Below are 13,097 nucleotides of genomic sequence, written 5' to 3' on the forward strand. Positions count from 1 at the left end.
GACAGGGGCTAACTAAATTGAAAGTAAGTAAAACATTGATAATGAGAAAATTAAAGGAACTAATGAGTGATAATCCCCAGGACACATTGTAGATGCCCAACCTATAATCGTTCAGAGTTCCCGACATTCAGGAGTTATCCCTCTGGATTGGAACATCACTCCGCCTTTTAAGAAGGGCTAAAAAGGAAAACTAGGGAATTACAGACCAGTTAGCCAAACATCTGTGGTGGGGAAAATGTTGCCGTCTACAATCAAGGACAGGGCAGGTGGAACAGTGGTTAGCACTCACGACGTCGAGGACCCGGGTTCGATCCCACCTCCAGGTCACCGTCTATGTGAATGTTGCACATTCTTCCCGTGTCTGAGTGGGTCTCACCGCCACAACCCAAAGATGTGCAGAGTGGGTGGATTGAGCACACTAATTTGCCCCATAATTGGTTAAAAAAATTATTGGGTACTCTAAATTTATAAAAACAGAAATATATAATCAAGGATAGGGTACTGAACACTGAGATTTTTCAGTTAATCAGGGAGAGCCAGCATTGATTCATGAGATAGATCAAGCCTGTAAAATCTCATTGAATTTTTTGAAGAGATAACTAAGGTAGAAGACAGGGAATGTCTCTGGATGTTGTTTATATGGACATCCAGAAGGCCTTTGATAAAAGTCCCACATAAGAGAGCGTTACCTAAGGTAGGAGCCCACAGAATTGAGGGCAAACGAATGAAATGGCAGGGAAATTGGGAGTGGCAGGTGACAGAAAGTAGGGATACTGGGTAGGTTATCAAATTGGCAGGATATCCCATAGGGACGTGTGGTAGGGCCTCAATTGTTCACGTTATGGATAATGGCATGGATAGTCGTATATCCAAATTTAAGGATGAGTCAAACTTGGGTGGCATTGTGGACAATGTAGATGACAGCATATAATCAGAAAGGAATATTGGTAAGACTAGGTGAATAAGCAAAACTGTGGCAGGTCAATTTCAATCTATGCAAGTGAGAAAGAAAGATGGCACCAGAGCGAGGCAACTTCTTGCAAGCTGTGCCCAGCATACCCTCTAATTCTATCTTTTACTCTCGTTCTATGCTTCTAAAACTTCATTCTAACTTTTTTAATATTCTGCAGTCTCTCCTTCCTTCCCTATGTACAGTATGCATTGTTTGTACAGCATGCAAGAAACAATACTTTTCACTGTTAACTAATACATGTGACGATAATAAATCAAATAAAAAAAAATTATCCATTTGGACCAAAGAAAATAGGTGATGTGATGGTCCAAAGAGACCTGGTGGTTCAGGTGCATAGAGCTTTAACATGCCACGAAGTGCAGAAAGTAATCAAGAAGGTCTTTATATGTTTTCTCAGTGTCTACGTGGGTTTCCTCCAGGTGCTCCGGTTTCCCCCCACAAGTCCCGAAAGACGTGCTGTTAGATAATTTGGACATTCTGAATTCTCTCTCATTGCACCCGGAATGTGGTGACTAGGGGATTTTCACAGTAACTTAATTGCAGTGTTAGTGCAAGTCTACTTGTGACAATAATAAAGATTATTATATATAGAGCATAAGGACACAGAGGTTATACTGCAGCTTTACAAAAGCCTGGTTAGACCAGGCTTGGCGTACTGAGAACTGATGTGGGCACCACACCTTAGGAAAGATATTTTGGCCTTAGAGGGAGTGCAACGTGGGTTTACAAGAAATTATACCTGGATTTAAGGGTTACGTTAGATGGGGAGATTATACAAAATGCCACGGTGGCACACTGGTTAGCACTGCTGCCTCAGCTCTAGAGACCCAGGTTCAATTGCGGCCTTTGGTGACTGAGGGGTTTGCACTTCCTCCCAGTATCTGTGTGGGTTTCCTCTGGTTTCCTCCCACAGTATAAAGGTTAGGTGGATTGGCCATGCCAAATTGCTCCTTAGTGTCTAAAAGGTTAGGTGGGGTTACAGGGATAAGGTGGAGGAGTGGGCTTAAGTAGGGTGCTCTTTCCAAGGGCTGGTGCAGACTCGATGGGCCAAATGACCTCATTCTGCACTGTTAGTTCTCAAATTCTATAAAATAGGCCAGTTTTGTCTAGAATTTAGAAGGTTAAGGGGTGATCTGTTTAAGTCTACATCAGTGCTTCTCAAAGTGTAGTACGCGTATACAAACGCGGGCCAGGCTAACGGCACCTGTGTGTGTGTTGGGGGGGGGGGGGGGGCGCTCCCAGGCTATTGGAGACCACCGGTTGGTCAGGAATTGGGCAAGATGGCACCTGGGTATTGCCACCCTGGCACTGCCACCTGGGCACCCTGGCATGGCCAAGATGCCAGGTTGGCACTGTCAAGAGTTACAACCTAAGGGAGGCTGTGCCCATGAAGGGGAGGGGGGGGGGGGGGGGGGTTACTTTCAAGCGCACCTGAAGATCAGGGGACCTTTTCAAAATGGCGCGCCAATTTCTGAGCAGTCAGAGGTTTAAAACTCTCTTCACAAACAGCCATTGATGCCAGATCAGTTGTTAATTTTAAACCAAAGATAGATAAATTCTTGTTAAGCAATGGGTCAAAGGCAGCTATATAGAGTCAAACTACAGGTCAGACACAATCTCAAATGAATGACAGAGATGAATGACCTACTCCGATAATCTACAATGTGTTCAGAATCTTAAACTGAAAGTCTCTTCATGTATCAGCTATAAAAGGTTGTTGGGAGCTATGTCACAGATTGCCAGCCAAGATTAATCATAGTTATTCTATCACCCAAGCTGTTCACTAAGTTACATACATATTGTAGAAAAACCTAACTTAAGTACTATAACTATAGTTCATAGGTTGCACTAATTTGAGCACAAACACCTAGGTTGGCACTCTTACTATTCATTACTTAGGATGCGCTGAAGTATTGGAGGTGCAAACTTTTCAATGAATCATTAAACTGAGACCCTACCTTTCCTCGGGTGCACGTAAAAGATCCCATGGCAGTATTTTGAGGAAGAGCATTGTCCCCATTGCTCTAGCCAGTATTTATCACTTCACCTCCATCACTAAAAATCAAATTCCTTGGCCAATGCTGTTGCATGTGGGATCTTTTGTGCAAATTGACGGCAAAGATTGTGACAGGTAGTGTAGAACTACAAGTCTTTCTTTCAAACTTTATTATGTATTCTCACCGTTGCCATGCAAGGTCACAAGCACAGCAGAGTATCTTACAGCAATCACTTAAAAATACATTTTTTAAAATTTAGAGTACCCAATTCTTTTTTCCAATTAAGGGGCAATTTCACATGGCTAATCCACCTACTTTGCACCCTGGTCCTCGGCACCGTGAGGCAGCAGTGCTAACCACTGTGCCACCGTGCTGCTCCTAACAGCAATCATACTTAAGCAATTATAATTCAGGTGATCTATAAAGAATGGAACAGGACATATCTAGTTAACCAAAAGATAGTTCAGAGACCTGGGTTACTAGTGCAAAAAATTCAAGTTCAAATTCTAAAATGGCAATGAGAATTTGAATTTTTTTTGTTTACATTGAGATCCATGATCAGAAAGTGACAATGAAGCTATGTGAACTGGTTCACAATCTCTTTAGGAAAGGAAATCCACCACCGTCACCCGATCTGGCATACATGGCTCTAATTCCACACCAAATGTGGTTGAATCTCAACCGACCTCTCAACTAGTCTAGCCACCCACTCTGTTCTAGGGATGAGCAATAAACGTTACTAAAATAATTTCCTGAAAGGAAGTGTAGGCTGTTGTAACAGACTTTCTTATAAACTTGGATCTAAACAGAAGACATTAAGTATAGACTAGAAGATGTTAAGATCAGATTTCTCATTTTAATTTCTGTTCAAAATGTTCTATGAATGACTTGTGTCCACCTTCTACACAATGAAATACTGCAGGAAGGTAGAAGTGCGAGCTTACAACAAAAACAAAAGAATGGCCTGCAGCTTCTGCTGAAGTGGCAATTCAGTTGAATTGTCACTTTGCCTAGTTTCTTACCTTAAAATGAAATCACGCCCATCTTGACTGACCTTTTGACCCAGGCCAGGCATAATCCGTAGAGTGCACCAGGTTCCCTAGGCTTACAGTTGAGGGCAGCTCAGTTGAAGGTAGGTAAGTCACACTCCTTTTTTAAACAGCATTATCTGCCATAAACCAGATAGGTTTAAAGGTCCGGAAAGTGGGTAATATTCGAGTTGTGGAGGTGGATTGGGGAGGGGGTGGGCAGTCGAGGGGAAGTAGTGCTATAGTTACTCAGTGTACCTATTACTGTAAGACAGTCACAACTATCTGAACTGCGATTTACAATTGCATAATTGGATGGTTCCCAGTGCAGAGCAATTGCTCAAAGTTTGAACTTCCCAGGCAACTAATGTGCAATCCTTACCTTGGAACACCCGGAGGTGGGTTCCCCGGTGCATCTATGGTAGTCCCCAGAGGTTAGAACATAGAACAGTACAGCACAGAACAGGCCCTTCAGCCCTCGATGTTGTGCCGAGCAATGATCACCCTACTCAAACCCACGTATCCACCCTATACCCGTAACCCAACAACCCCCCCCCAACCGTACTTTTTTAGGACACTACAGGCAATTTAGCATGGCCAATCCACCTAACCCGCACATCTTTGGACTGTGGGAGGAAACCGGAGCACCCGGAGGAAACCCACGCACACACGGGGAGGACGTGCAGACTCCGCACAGACAGTGACCCAGCCGGGAACCGAACCTGGGACCCTGGACCTGTGAAGCATTTATGCTAACCACCATGCTACCGTGCTGCCCAAATCTAAAGTATCTAAAGTAGCTTCACAAAAGAGGGCTGTGAACAATAGGCAGGAAGGAGAGAAAGCAGAGAATGTCATGAAGCAAGTTTTGAAGAGCCCTTTCAAAGGAGGCAGCATAGCAAAGATTTTCTTGTAGAATTCTAAAGTGCAGGGAAAAGGTGGCTGACGATTTTGATAATCACAGAGGCAACACAGGTAGATGGGTTCCAGAAAGTGACCAACATAACTGCATCAAGATGTACGGTGAGCTATTGACAGGATGAGCCACCTGGTGCTTGTTTCATCACGTTTTGTGGTGGTGGATGGATGGAGAGAGAAGTTTTTCTTAAATTGACCTATGGTTCTCTCAGCATTCAGTAGAATATGTGGCTGCTCGGGAAGGATAGGGGTTAACAGCATGAAAAGTTACACCATGCAAGTATAGAAAAAGCATGACAGATCAGTTGGTCTTTACCTGATCATTATAGGTTTTTTTTCCAGTAGTATTTCTGGAATCTTAAATGGATTGCCTTTCTAATAAAAAAACAGAAGTTACTTCTTTAAAAATATTGTTTTTAAAACATTTATTCCGTAGCGCTGAATATTCTAAGCTCAGTCAGAAAATTGGAGGTTCAAGACAACAGGATTTCAGCACATAACTGGCATTCCCAGTGCAGAATTGAGGAAGCACTACATTGTCACCTCTTTGGGCAAGGTGGAAAACCAGGTGTCATTTCCCCTCTCCAGTGGATTCTGTGGCACAAATTTGAACAGCAGGAGAGTTCTGCCCAGTGTCAAACCATTTATCCTTCAACCAACATGACCAAAACTCATTTTTCACATAATTAATGTCTTGCTGTTGAAGAGTTCTTGCTGTGCACAAATTGGCTGCCACATTTGCCTATGTTATGACAACAACTATACTTCAAAAATACTTAAGTAGCCAGGAAACACATTGGGACACCCCAAAGGTCTGAACAGCTAGTCTAGAGAAATATGGGTGGAAAACAAATCGGAATGTATCAACAAAAACTGAAATTAATGCAGCATCTTGAGTAATTAAAATACTTAAGTGTTCAATAAAATAATTTTATAAAAAGAACTGGCATTATATCAGCAGGATCTGAACCCGTTGGCATTTATGAAAATTGGAATTTTTGTTACGTATGAACAGAAGTAGATAATTTATCCTCTCAAACCTGTTCTGCTATTAAATCATGAACAATCAACAAGTTTCTTGTGAAATTCTACTCAGTTTCAAGGAAGCTGGCGTCAACATGTTATATATTTAGTTGTCTGCACATCCTTGCCATTAATAATAATGACCAATATATTCTGTATTGAATGGGAAAAAATTTAATGTAAAAATCGCAGTTGCAAATCGGCTGCCAATTTAGTGAACAGTCTTTGATCGTGCTTTAAAAAGCAAGATATTTTCAAGTAAGGCTGAATTTAAAAAAGTGAGCTTGAAAATACATTAACAGATACATTTACATGGCTTACATTTTATAAAAAGTTCAATATAAATAACATGCAAAACAAAATGTTCCATTGGTTGATAAAATTCCAAATAAAAGACAACTCTAGTTTCTGACAATGATTTTTCAAAAACTGCTCTCACAGGGTGGCCAGAATGGTACTATTGTTAAAAAGTACTTATTTAACTCCTAAATCATTGCATATAATAAATTTGAATCACCCCATGAAAATGTTGCTCTGGAACACTGGGAGAAAACTGCATTCAACTATACAGACTATACATGGCAGCAGGCAAATGAAATGGTCCTTCAGAGTAGCAAGTCTTTGAACACAAAGTTATGTCGTCTTCCTGAAACCTTTCAAAATTGGATAGATGTTTTCAAATGCTTCATAGATTTCCGCACGAACTTTTGCACCTTCAAAATACAAATTTTACATCAACTGGGACAATTGAAATATCAAGAGTAGTTTGTGTGTTTCAAAAATAAGTCACAGGACAAGAGATCTTTCAGTATTTCAACAACACGTGGTTGAGGTGAAAAGCATTTATACATTTAAGGGGTAGTCAGATAAATCACAAGGGAGAAAGGGACAGAAAGTTATGCTGATAGGGTTAGAGCGGTGAGAGGCACCTCTTTTAGATAGATAATGGACTTGTTTGGTCAAATTATCAGTTTCTCCATTTGTTTTATATAATTCTATTCAACCCAGTTGGATGTTGAAATCTGAGTAACTAATTAGATCACAAAGAATTAATCACAGAGCTGAAATGTTTTCATTTCTTTCATGATAAAGCAAAGAAGAATAGATTAATCATCAAAACACAGAATCATGAATTTACAGTGCAGGAGGAGGCCATTTGGCCCATCAAGTCTGCACCAGCCCTTGGAAAGAGCACCCTACTTAAGCCCACACCTCCACTCTATAATAACCCCACTTAACCTTTATGGACACGAAGGGCAATCCATATACTATTCCAGCCTTGTTGCCAACCACATTGCGACTTGAAATATATCTACACAAAGTGTAGCGTTAAGAATCATTATATGCAGTAAGTCAGCCTTACAAGCGAAAATCAGCTATATAATTTCTTTGCTATACATTTGAAAATGAAAAGAGAAATACAATGAATTCAGGCAACAGAAAATGTGCAAAACAAAAACGAGATCAATAAAATTTCTCATATTAGTCTGAATTTGTCAACAATTGCTGCTAGTTCAATGCTTCTGGCATGGGTACTTCACAATTGGAAATGCAAAGAAATAATTTGCGTAAATTACTTATTTTTGTAGAAATGCTTTGCCTCATTCGCAAAGAGTCAAGATATTTTCAGGTTTCTAATCAAGAAAATAAAACAAAAACTGAAACACTATCTCATTACACTTTACCTTATGTCTGCTAATAATTAGAAGACAGGAATTTGGCCACAGTTTCTAAACGTGTAGATACTAATGAGAACACAATGATCTAAAGGCTCAAACTATGGAAAGACATGACAAATGAAATTCCATACACATCAGTGCATAACTCCATTCAGATCAGTGGAACACGTGATTAGCTGAAGTTAAGAATGTGGAATGCAGATTATGTATTCTTGAGGTAACGGGGCAGGAAAATGGTGGAGCTTTGGTGGGTGGATTATTGAAGTTAGGTCAAATCCTCATAGACAATCAAGTAAATAAAATGAGGAATACAACTCAGTTAAAGGCGTCGCTGGTGAGGTCCTATTTCAAGCAGTGTTCATTAAGATAAATATATAGTTATTAGAGGGAGTCCAGAGAAAGCTGCATAGCTGGCTACTAACGGACGCGATCTGAAAGTTGGTCTACGACCTACCACAAGAGTTTACTCTTTTAGAATTGCACTACTTCACTCCAGCATTTTAAAAATGTATGTTAAACACAGATAACCAAACTGTTATAACGTCTCCACACATCAATAATTTATATCATGCCAAATTCTTGACATCGGTTAAGGCAAGACAATGACTAGGGATTGCAGCAAACATTGAAGAGCTGTCTAGTCTTTTCTCACAGACTCTTGTGCTGTTATCCCAGTCAGATGATTATATGACCACAAGTGGGTAAGGACTCGATTGCACAGCTGAATTCGTCATTGAGAGAGAAAAGATGAAAGCGAGCACGTGAAAGCGTGAAAAAGTGTGGGAGAAAAAGTAAAAAGACTGGATATTAAATCACTTACAAACCATGCAGAGCAACAGGCAAAAGGTATACAGAACTATAAAAGACCCTAACCAAAGTTATCAAGATTTAAGTACTAGGAGTACAGCAGAGAACAGCCACTAGATGGATCCCTCAGTCAAAAGATCCGAGCAATGAGGAAAGATTGGTGGAACCTGGAAAGGAAAAAACTGATCTTGGATGTGTACAAAATAGTCAATGAAATGCAAGAGGCGAATCTGAAATATTGCCTTAAATTCGGAGCGCAGGACAATGGTTCAAACGGTTAACCCTAAAATTTAGACGTGACTAAGGAAATTCACACAGCGTTTATCAACCAAAAGGATAGGTGTCTAGGAAATGTAAATGGTGGAAATCTCAAACTGGTGGCTGGAAAAAACAGCGTTTTTGGATGGATTCAAAGCTGGACAGAATTGCCCATTATTATGTGATATGCAAAATTGAACTTGGAATGCAAAGAAGATTCCACTATCCTCTGCTGCATAGCCTTGAGACACTCACTATTTTCAATACTGACATTTTCCTACTGCTAAAAAATGGATTAAAAGGTCACTCTCCGTGTGGAGTTTGCACATTCTCAACTTGACCGCATGGGTCTCACCCCCACAACCCAAAGATGCGCAGGGTAGATGGATTAGACATGCTAAATTGCCCCTTAAACGAAATAGAAATACGGTATTTTAAATAATCAATGCAACAGTTCGAGAAAGTAAATGATGTGGATTGCCATGGGATTTTACAGAAAGGGCCTTGTAGTCCATCTGTTTAGCTTGAAAACTTGAAAAATACTGTGCAGTTTCCTTTTACATACACTCAACACTCAATTGTACTTTCTGCCAAACATCTGTGCAATTCCTTCTGGACTTGGGTTAACTATCCACCTCTTGCTGCCTCCTGGGCAGCATGTTCAACATATTCCACATGCCACTGTCCGTGTGGAGTTTGCACATTCTCCTCGTATTTATGTGGGTTTCGCCCCCACAACCCAAAGATGTGCAGGGTAGGTGGATTGGCCACGCTAAATTGCCCCTTCATTGGAAAAAAAATGTACTGGGTACTCCAAATTCATTTTTTTAAAAAAAGTTATGAAAACCATCTTAATAAATTGCAACTTACCCGTTAATACAACTTTTCCAGACACAAATATTAGCAGTACAATTCTTGGTTTGATCATTCGGTAGATTAATCCAGGAAACAGTTCAGGCTCATAACTACAAAAAAAAAGTTTTATAATTGATCATACAATACAATTATAACTTATTGTGGCACATTACTGGTAAAACAGATTAGCTCGCTATACATAGTTGGATTTTAAAAATTATATTAATCTCTCAGATCCTAGTTTCCTTCCATTTCAGAGTGACGGTATGATAGATGCAAGGCTGTAAAGGTCACAAGTTTGCATTCCTAATGGGCACAAGATAAAGCTGATCATGGTTGAATAAAAATGAATGATCTTGCATTGGTCAAGGATGGACCAGTAGATGGTGCTATGAAGTTGAGGCATAAGAGAGGAAATTTATACATCTGCTATACATTTGTGGAGTTTGATCAAAACTAGAACCAAAGGCATTCATATTTTCTTGACTCCAGGGTTAGCCTTAAAGTCGGTGTTTCTGGAAGGAGAGAGAATCCATTGGAGCTGAACCACTTTGGAGGAGCATTAGTAATTGATACAGCAACAACAAAGTCACAGGAAGCTATTAAATATGGATTGGCCACTGAGACAAGGGTCTGCTCCAGAATGCCAGTTGCAGCATCAGTCTGGTAGTCGAGAAAATGGAAAATATTCTTCTACTGACCATTTTAAAACAATGAAATAGGAAGAATCATTTCTCCCTACTTGAATTAGGTAAATGCACTACTTGCAGAGGATTTGCGTAGTTAATCAGATTAAAAAATAATAATAATTTAGCTTGGTTAATTCCCTGCACCATTTCTGTGCAGTGTATTGCTGCTTAGCTTAATTCATTTCATTTCTTCCCTGATCTGACATGACTAGGCTAGATTCATCCACCTGCTGCAATTTTAGATTTTAACGTTAACCCTCATGACCGGACGGAGCAGGGCTGGCAAGGATAATATTTATTATCCATCCACTGCTATGCTGAGCAGATGGTGATCAGCCACCTTCGTGAATTGCTGCAGCAGTCTGATACAACCAATTGTTGCTAGACAGTTAAGGCAATCACAGTGTGGGCCTGGAGATACATAGTAGGTAAGGGTGCCTGGTTTCCTTTCCCAAAAGGACGTTAAGTGACCAGTTGGATATTGATAATAATCTGACTTTTAAAAAAATACAAAACCTTTTCCAGAATGTTTTTGTTTCAAAAAATGCTTTGGTGTGATTTAAATTTGCATTGCTTGGGTGGTTAGTCAAGGCCTCTGAATTAGTACAGTAACATAACCACTATGCTATAATATCCTGACAACAAGGGTCACATAGCAGGCTATAGAACACATTACTTACTAGGTTTGCACAATAAAACAAAGATTCATCCTACAAACTGTTAATGCTGACTGAAAGTGTTGCAAGGTATAAATGCACTTCTCAGTTCAAAATGAGCACTATGCAATGACCTGGTGCAAAATTTAACTCTAGTAAGGAATAGGATGCATAATCCAACAAATAAATCCGTTATACATAGGTCATGGTGGCTCACTGGGGATGCTGCAATCAGAAAGAGACATTTTTATTCCTAATCACTGCTGAATTTTACATTTAAAAAAATCTAATTTAGCCTCAGGGGTTGGCTGAAGAAATATAAAATAAATCAAGTGGAGGACAGTGAGAGAACGGAAAATAATCTGCAAACACATTACATGTTGATATTGAGGGACAGTTGCATTACTAGGAGTGCCAGTCTAGATTGTGTGCTCAAGTCTCTGAAGTAGGGCTTAAACCCATTCTGACTGAAGAGGAGAGTGTGCAACCTACTGAATGAAAATTTAAGCAATAATTTGTATTATAATGATCCCTGTATCTTTGAATTAAAAGATGAACAGAAGCTTCCTTTCTCCACAGAAATAATCATAATAATCTTTATTGTCGCAAGTAGGCTTACATAACACTGCAATGAAGTTACTATGAAAAGCCCTTACTCGGCACACTACAGTGCCTGTTCGGGTACACAGAGGGTGAATTCAGAATGTCAAAATTACTTAACGGCAGGTCTTCCGGGACTTGTGGAAGGAAACTGGAGCACCCGGAGGAAACCACGCAGACATAGGGAGAACGTGCAGACTCCACACAGACAGTGACCCAAGCCGGGAATCGTACCTGGGACCCTGGCACTGTGAAGAACAGTGCTAACAACTGTGCTACCGTGCCACCCTCAGTTCACGCAAACATAACTTATAGATTTAAACTTTATCCTCTGATTACAGGTTGAATTCCTGGCACTTTCCCCCATGGTTTTTACCTGCTAAATTGCTGATGAGTGAGCACCAGACCCTCTAGCCGAATGGGAAATTTCACATCACAGCTCCCCACCATGTTTTGAATCTTAAAATCCAGAAACTTAGCTGGGAATCCCAATTTCTGCACAACTCTGGCATATTTTCTTGCAGCCAATCGTGACTGTTCTTCACTGCAACAGGAGACAACGGTTAGTTCTTATCATGAGGAAATTATCATTATTTTCAGTGCCAGTAATAATCAGACACAACTTGACAAAGTGGCGTTTAGACAGTCTCAACATGACAAATAACATCAAATCAACAGAAAAAAACCTCAGATATTGTTAATCGTAAATAAAAACAGAAAATGTTGCGAAGTGTTCAGTAGAGACAGAGAAACAGAGTTGGATGTTTCAGATCAATGACTGCTCATCAGAATACTTCATCAACTGGAAACAATAAATCTGTTTCACTCCACAGATGCTGCCTGACATGCTGAATATTTTTGAAACTTTTGTTTTTAAATCACCAATATGAAGTGGTGTACTGTTTGTTCCTTATTTTAAGTTTAATTTCTTAATCTTTTCAAATAGTTACCTGCAATGCTCTGGAAAAGCCAGTAACAGCAATAATTTCTTTCTCAAATACACTATTGTTAGCAATTATTAATTGAAAAAGGAAAGATTGTTTTTAATGCTAACTAAACTCCCATTTCCATAACCCATGTAATCAATCTTTCCAGCCGAATTTTGGAAAGAAGCACTTCTGTGGTCATTCACAGCTCTCAAATGCAGATAATAATGTGCAGAGCAAGTTACCTGAATACATTTCTCAAGAAGTGGAACTTTAGTCTAAACTGTCCTGTTCACTTGGAGACCAACAGTAGAGTGGACACAACTGATCCAGGTTCCCCTGCAGCAGAACCACTTTTAATGGATTGCTTTCTATATCCAGGGTTTTATGGTATTTATCAAATTCAAAATGTTAGGACAATCTAATGCCATGTTTTTTTTAAATAAATTTAGATTAGCCAATTATTTTTTTTTTCCAATTAAGGGGCAATTTAGCGTGGCCAATCCACCGACTCTGCACATTTTTGGGTTGTGGGGGCGAAACCCACGCAGACACGGGGAGAACGTGCAAACTCCACACGAACAGTGACCCAGAGCCGGGATCGAACCTGGGACCTCAGCGCCGTGAGGCGGTTGTGCTAACCACTAGGCCACCGTGCTGCCCAATCTAATGCCATGTTGTCCCACTT

General features: G+C 40.1%; 1 protein-coding gene across 4 annotated transcripts in view; it reads right to left on the reverse strand.

Moving 5' to 3' along the window:
• Positions 1–5,334: 5,334 nt before the first annotated feature.
• LOC119967725 (TATA box binding protein) overlaps positions 5,335–13,097 on the reverse strand; it is a 50,631-nt gene continuing 42,868 nt past the window's right edge. For all 4 annotated transcript variants that reach the window (XM_038800608.1, XM_038800610.1, XM_038800609.1 and 1 more), the window contains exons 6-8: positions 11,860–12,027; positions 9,554–9,648; positions 5,335–6,652 (exon numbers count right to left, since the gene is read on the reverse strand). In XM_038800608.1, coding sequence (XP_038656536.1) covers positions 6,573–6,652; positions 9,554–9,648; positions 11,860–12,027 — 343 coding nt within the window. In that variant the 3' untranslated portion in view covers positions 5,335–6,572. The remainder of the gene's footprint in view (positions 6,653–9,553; positions 9,649–11,859; positions 12,028–13,097) is intronic.

This window comes from Scyliorhinus canicula, chromosome 6, assembly GCF_902713615.1.
Source record: "Scyliorhinus canicula chromosome 6, sScyCan1.1, whole genome shotgun sequence".
NCBI classification, from domain to species: domain Eukaryota; kingdom Metazoa; phylum Chordata; class Chondrichthyes; order Carcharhiniformes; family Scyliorhinidae; genus Scyliorhinus; species Scyliorhinus canicula.